General features: G+C 42.1%; 1 protein-coding gene across 2 annotated transcripts in view; it reads right to left on the bottom strand.

Moving 5' to 3' along the window:
- Nucleotides 1-1,377: 1,377 nt before the first annotated feature.
- VTI1A (vesicle transport through interaction with t-SNAREs 1A) overlaps nt 1,378-6,000 on the bottom strand; it is a 441,715-nt gene continuing 437,092 nt past the window's right edge. Inside the window, exon 8 of one of the 2 annotated variants that reach the window (XM_063781189.1) lies at nt 1,378-2,319. In XM_063781189.1, coding sequence (XP_063637259.1) covers nt 2,247-2,319 — 73 coding nt within the window. In that variant the 3' untranslated portion in view covers nt 1,378-2,246. The remainder of the gene's footprint in view (nt 2,320-6,000) is intronic. The other variant, XM_063781188.1, reaches the window with a different exon arrangement.

Here is a 6,000-nt window from a genome sequence, read left to right as displayed (position 1 = left end):
CACTACGTCAGGACCATATCATCTTGATAAAAGGGCTGCACTCTCTTTTATGGTGGCTCGTCCTTTTCCTGCTCCCGAACTTCATTGTGTTGCCTACCTTTCTCTTTGGCATTGTGGAGAAGAATAGAAGAAGGGCCAAAAATGTTGCCTCCATTGCCTGTGTTAGCTAGAATTTTTTCAGTTAAGTGATACAAACCCAATTCTTATTGCCTTATGCAGAAAAGGGGACATAATGATTGGCTTAGGCAATTGAGAGTCCCATTGTATACTTCAGGCACAGCTGTATCCAGGAGTCCTACTAGCATCCTAGGGCTGCTTTTTTTTTGGATTGGACTGAAACTTTAAACTTTTTTTTGTAAAGTGCAGAAAAACAAAAGGTGAAATCTTGTAAGAAAAGAGATGATTAACAAAAGGAAGGTAACTTGCCTTTTGATTTCTGAGAGAAGGTAGCAGTTGAGTGTTTCAAATGGCAGAGCTGATCTTTCCTGCTGACGCCAGTCTGTAACAGAGTAAGATATTTGGTTGCCATAAATGCAATTAACAATCCCAATTAATGTGTTTGTTTGAGTGGATTGAAGAGCTTAAACTGGGCCAGGTGCAGTGGCCCAGTGGTCCATGAAGAGAACTCACTTCTCTTCATGCCTCAGTTGCACTTTCCTCTGAATTGCTTCTTCTCAGGCAGGCTCTCTCTGCCTGGTGGCAAAGAGACCACCAGCAGTAGAAGGCTTGTACCTTTCTTGCTTAAAAACCCAGTGGGAAATCATACCATCTTTTCTGGTGACTGAAAAATAAATGGTGAGAGGAATCTGATTGGCCAAATTGGGTATTGTGCCTGCTGGGGTAGGGTCAGACTCATCCGAACTGCATGGACCCAATGGGATTATTATAGAATGGGGGACAGATTGTCCCTAAAGGAATGCTGTCAGAGAAAAAATAATTTTCAGTGACTTCACAGCACATGTCCACAGCACATGGATACACACACACACACACACACACACACACTCACTATTTGACCAAGAGCAAGAGAGCACAGTTTAAACTCTTTTTTTTTTTTTGAGACAGGATCTTGCTGTCACCCAGGCTGGAGGGCAGTGGCTCCACCTTGACTCACTGCAGCCTTGACCTCCTGGGCTAAAGTCATCCTGCCACCTCAGCCTCCGGAGTAGCTGGGACTAGAGATGTGCCATCGCACCCAGCAAATTTTTGTATTTTTTTTGTAGAGACGGGTTCTCACTATGTTTCCCAGGCTGGCCTCAAGCTCCTAGGCTCAAGCAATCCGCCCATCTCGGCCTCCCAAAGTGCTGGGATTTCAAGTGTGAGCCATTGCACCTGGCCCAGTTTAAACTCTTCAATCCACTGAAACATACACATTAATTGGGATTGTTAATTGCATTTACTGCAACCAAATATCTTACTCTGTTACAGACTGGCGTCAGCAGGCAAGATCAGCTCTGCCATTTGAAACATCCAACTGCTACCTTCTCTCAGAAATCAAAAGGCAAATTACCTTCCTTTTGTTAATCATCTCTTTTCTTACAAGATTTCACCTTTTGTTTTTCTGTACTTTACAAGGAGAAGGTGTGTTTTTATGCTTTGTGTAGATCTTGGCAGTTAACAGAACCCTTTGATTTTTAAGTAAGAGTGAGTCCTGCGTGTGCAGAGAAGGCTCCAATAGGCTGGGGACGGTACCTTTAGGTTCATGCCTTCCCTCAGCGCTGGATCGGAAGGATTGGACTGAAACTTTAAACATTTTGAGCAATACCTAGAATATGTATAATTTATAAGCCACACACCGTTGGCTGTCAAATAGGCGATTGATCTGACTCGGATCTTGTTAATTATCTTCCACATACATTACGCCTTAACAGATCTTCAGTATACTGTGTATCAATATTAATAAGATTATAAAACACTATTGATAATTAGGAACAGAAAGAGACCAGGCCTTTGATTCTGGCTGTTACAAATGCCCCTGCCTCTCTCCAGATTAGAAAGCGGCCCCTTTCCATTTAATAATATCAGATCAGAACATCCATGTCCTAAAGTGGGTTATTAGGAGACAGCTAAGATTTGCACCAGGATGCAAGGGGCTATTTGAAAATGAATATGAGAGCAGCGCTGATGTGCGAGAGATTTGTGTTTCTTGTCCACAGGAGGCCTGATGTGGTGGGTGGGGCTTAAGAGGGAGCTGTGCCCACTTTGATCAGCCAAATTCCTCATTTTCTTTGTCCAGGCAAATCAGATCAATTTGGTTTTGCAGGATATTCACCAGGCTGGCATTTTATCTTGATTTCCTCAATTGGATGAAAGGTGCCCCTTTGGGAAGACAGAGAAAGGGGCTGGTGAGATGCAAGGCGGATTTCAAGCCTGTCTCATTTTGGATGGCATTTTATTTTCTATTTTTCCTCTTTGGAAAAGCCTCGTCTTTCATGTTTTTGTTGGGTTCACAAACTCATTAACATCAAACAGGCAGATCTGCCACTAACTAGGAAAACGCAAGCAATTTCGCATATAAATAGAAAGCCTTGAAGCTCGGGGCTGGGGCCAGGCCTTCTTCCTGGGGGTCTCTCACCTGGCTGAGGAGGGGGCAGAGGAGGAGGAGGAGGAGGGGAGGGAGCAAAAGGACACACTAAGGACCTTTCAAAGGCCAGTCTTAATGTGTTTGAGCAGAGATCAGTGGCTTCCAGGTCTCGGTGTGCACAAGAATTACTAGGGGATGTTTATCAATCATATTTGTATTTGATACAAATTCAAAGGCATTCTGTGTGTTTAGTAAACTTCCTGCAGTGGTTCTAAAACTAAATCTGATTTTTAGTCCATCTAGTTTTAACATTTATGATTCTTTCAGTTGCAAATGATCAAAGCCTCTAACCAAACTGTTTTAATAAAGAATGGCAAACTGCTGGGTCTTGTCACCGTCCAGGAGATGCAGGAGATATCTGGCTTCTGATGGAGCGAGAGCCACAGCTCAGACCATAGTTCCATTTCTTAGCTCCCGTTGTCTGGCTTAGCCTCAGGCTGACTCTATCATCAGGCTGCCATAGCTCCCTACTTCACAGCCTCCATCACTGGGGAAGACAGCATACCTCTTCTATAAACTTCCATGGAGGAGATGAGCTTCTCTTTCCTAGAAGGTGCTAGAAGCTGGCTGTCACATCTCTGACTCTGGGTTGTTACCTGCAGATACCTGAACCAGACATTATGGTTGGGGACAGGTGAAACGTATTGGCTTAAAGACCTGGAGCTGTGGGTGAATTCAGCTTACCCTAACTATACAGTCACAGTGGAGGAGAGAAGCATTCCAAAGTTTAGACCTGCTTCCCAGAAGGAGGGAAAATGGAGCCTGGAAAGCAAAGCACAGAGTTCCACCATCCACATCTTCCAAGTGACATTGGCACGCCCTGCAAAAGCCCTTGTGTCTGGTCTGCTCGAATACTTGCAGTCTCAGAGAGCTCACTGCTTGCCCCCTCAGTCTCTTTAATCTCCAAACAGTGTCCCAGAACAAGCCATTTGGGTTCCATCTTAAAGATGGTTGAGACATCATTAAAAATGTTCCTTCCTCCATATATCAACTTTAGGCATTCAGCACTTGGTACCTGGCTGTCATCATTACATCCTCTGATAACCCCATCTGGGCACACTCATTTATTAGGAGCCACAGAAAGAAGGTATGTGTCTCTACATGTTCTGTGAATTTGTCCTTGTGGACAAGTCTTAAGGACCACTTGTGGCCACCATTGTCAAGAAACAATCTTTCAGCATTTCAGCAATCAAAGTGATTCACATCAAGTAATAATAAGCAACCTATCGTGTCCTAGCCTCAGAGATATGTTTATTTATTATTTGTTTTCTCCCCTAAAAAGATTTCAGGTGATTTAAAAAAATACAAATATGATTGAGAAAATAAAACAGATAATGACATGGGCACAAGAGAGAAATAGGATACAATAATAAGAGAATGTAGTAGCAAAATTTGCATGTTGTACGAACTGGCAGTATTACTGAAGGTAGTCTTAAATTTGAATTTCCTGGTGTATTAGTCTGTTCTTACGTTGCTAATAAAGACATACCCAAGACTCAGTAATTTATAAAGGAAAGAGGCTTAATTGACTCACAGTTCCACATGGCTGGGGAGGCCTCCCAATTATGGTGGAAGGTGAATGCAGAGGAGCAAAGTCACATCTTACATGGTGGCAGGCAAGAGAGCTTATTTAGGGGAACTCCCATGTATAAAACCATCAGATCTCATGAGACTTATTCACTATCACAAGAACAGTATGAGAGAAACCGCCCCCATGAGTCAATGATCTCCACCTGGCCCCACCCTTAACACATGGGGATTATCACAATTGGAGGTAAGATTTGGGTGGGGACACAGCCAAACTATATCACCTGGTAATCAAAGCAAAGAGGTAACCGTGCTAAGTTACAAAATTTGCATTGTCATGAAGAAGTATCAGTTAAGCACTTAGGTGGCGCAAGACTAAATCCTGGCTCTCCTTCATCCTAGCTTTGTGGCTGTGGGTACCATATTATCCAACATCTTTCAGCCTCAGTTTTCTCAATGAAAAAATGGGGTTAATATTCTATGAGTGTATACTGATGTCAATAAATAAGTAAGCAAAAAGGAGAGGAGAAAACCTCTTACAGAATTCCAGTTTTCAATGGAGAAAGAAATATGGAAATAGAGAATCAGCATTTGGCAAACACCCCAGTCATGATTGTTTTCAAGAAAGGATCACTGATAGATGTTAAAATTAGTGGTAAAAGTATGATGAGAAACAGGATATTTATATAGTCTCAAAGAATTTCCCCACAAGATACTTATCAGTTACAAAGGGGAAAAGAGTAACTTTATAGTGAAGAAAGGTGGTGTATACCACCTTCATCAAGTGATCAAAGTTGACATTCCCAGTAATGACATCATTGTATATTGACATCATGTACCTCCTGATATGATGCACTGAAAAAGGCACAGCATTTCTTTTGTAGTATTCTTGCCAAAAATGCATAACCTGATTCTAATCCTGAAGAAACATCAGACAAATCCAAAGAAGGGACATTCTATAAATCACTAACTGGCCAATACTCTTCAAAAGTGTTAAAGACAAACTACCTCAGATGAAAGCAAACTGGAGACATGTCAGCTGAATGCAACATGAAACCCTGGATTCTGGACCAGAAAAAGTCCAGCAGTAGTATACTTGGTGAAATTTGAATGAGATTAGCTATTATTAGATATAGTTAGTTATTAGTTCCATAGAGTTAAGTATTGCCTTGGTGTTAATTTTCTGATTTTGACTATTTTATTGTGGTTGTGCAAGATGTTAACATTTGGGCAGGGGCTGGGTAAAGGATATATGGGAATTTTTGTACTAATTTTGCAATATTAGTATTGCAGAAGAATTGCAAAATTAGTACAGAATGAAAAGTTTAAGGCTGGGTGTGGTGGCTCACACTAGCACTTTGGGAGGCAGAGGCGGGCAGATCACTTGAGGTCAGGAGGTCGAGACCAGCCTGGCCAACATAGTGAAACCCCATCTCTACTAAAAACACAGAAATTACCCAGGCATGGTTGTGTGCACCTGTAACCCCAGCTACTCGGGAGGCTGAGGGAGGAGAATCACTTGAACCTGGAAGGCAGAGGTTTCAGTGAGCCGAGATTTCATCACTGCACTCTAGCCTGGGCAACAGAGCGAGACTTTGATTAAAAAAAAAAAAGTTAAAAAAAACTTAAGAGAGGTTAGTAATAGATAGTGTTGCATAGGGTTGGGAGAGAGCAGAGATCTCAGTCCACACTCACTCTTGTTAATGTTATTATCTGTAATACACGAGGGTGAATTATCCATGGTTACACCCCAAAGGAGCTAGTAAGGATGACTGGTGGGCATGCAAACAATCAGGACATAATTATAAGTGTTAACAGAGGTCAAAACAAAATACTTTAGACCCTTTACTTGAGCTCAGGTGGGAGGCATACCATTAGAGCAAAGTTGT

The sequence above is a fragment of the Pan troglodytes genome, chromosome 8 (genome assembly GCF_028858775.2).
Source record: "Pan troglodytes isolate AG18354 chromosome 8, NHGRI_mPanTro3-v2.0_pri, whole genome shotgun sequence".
Taxonomy (NCBI): domain Eukaryota; kingdom Metazoa; phylum Chordata; class Mammalia; order Primates; family Hominidae; genus Pan; species Pan troglodytes.
The sequence above is the reverse complement of the archived record's forward strand: the minus strand, read 5'-3'. Positions and strand labels throughout refer to the sequence as shown.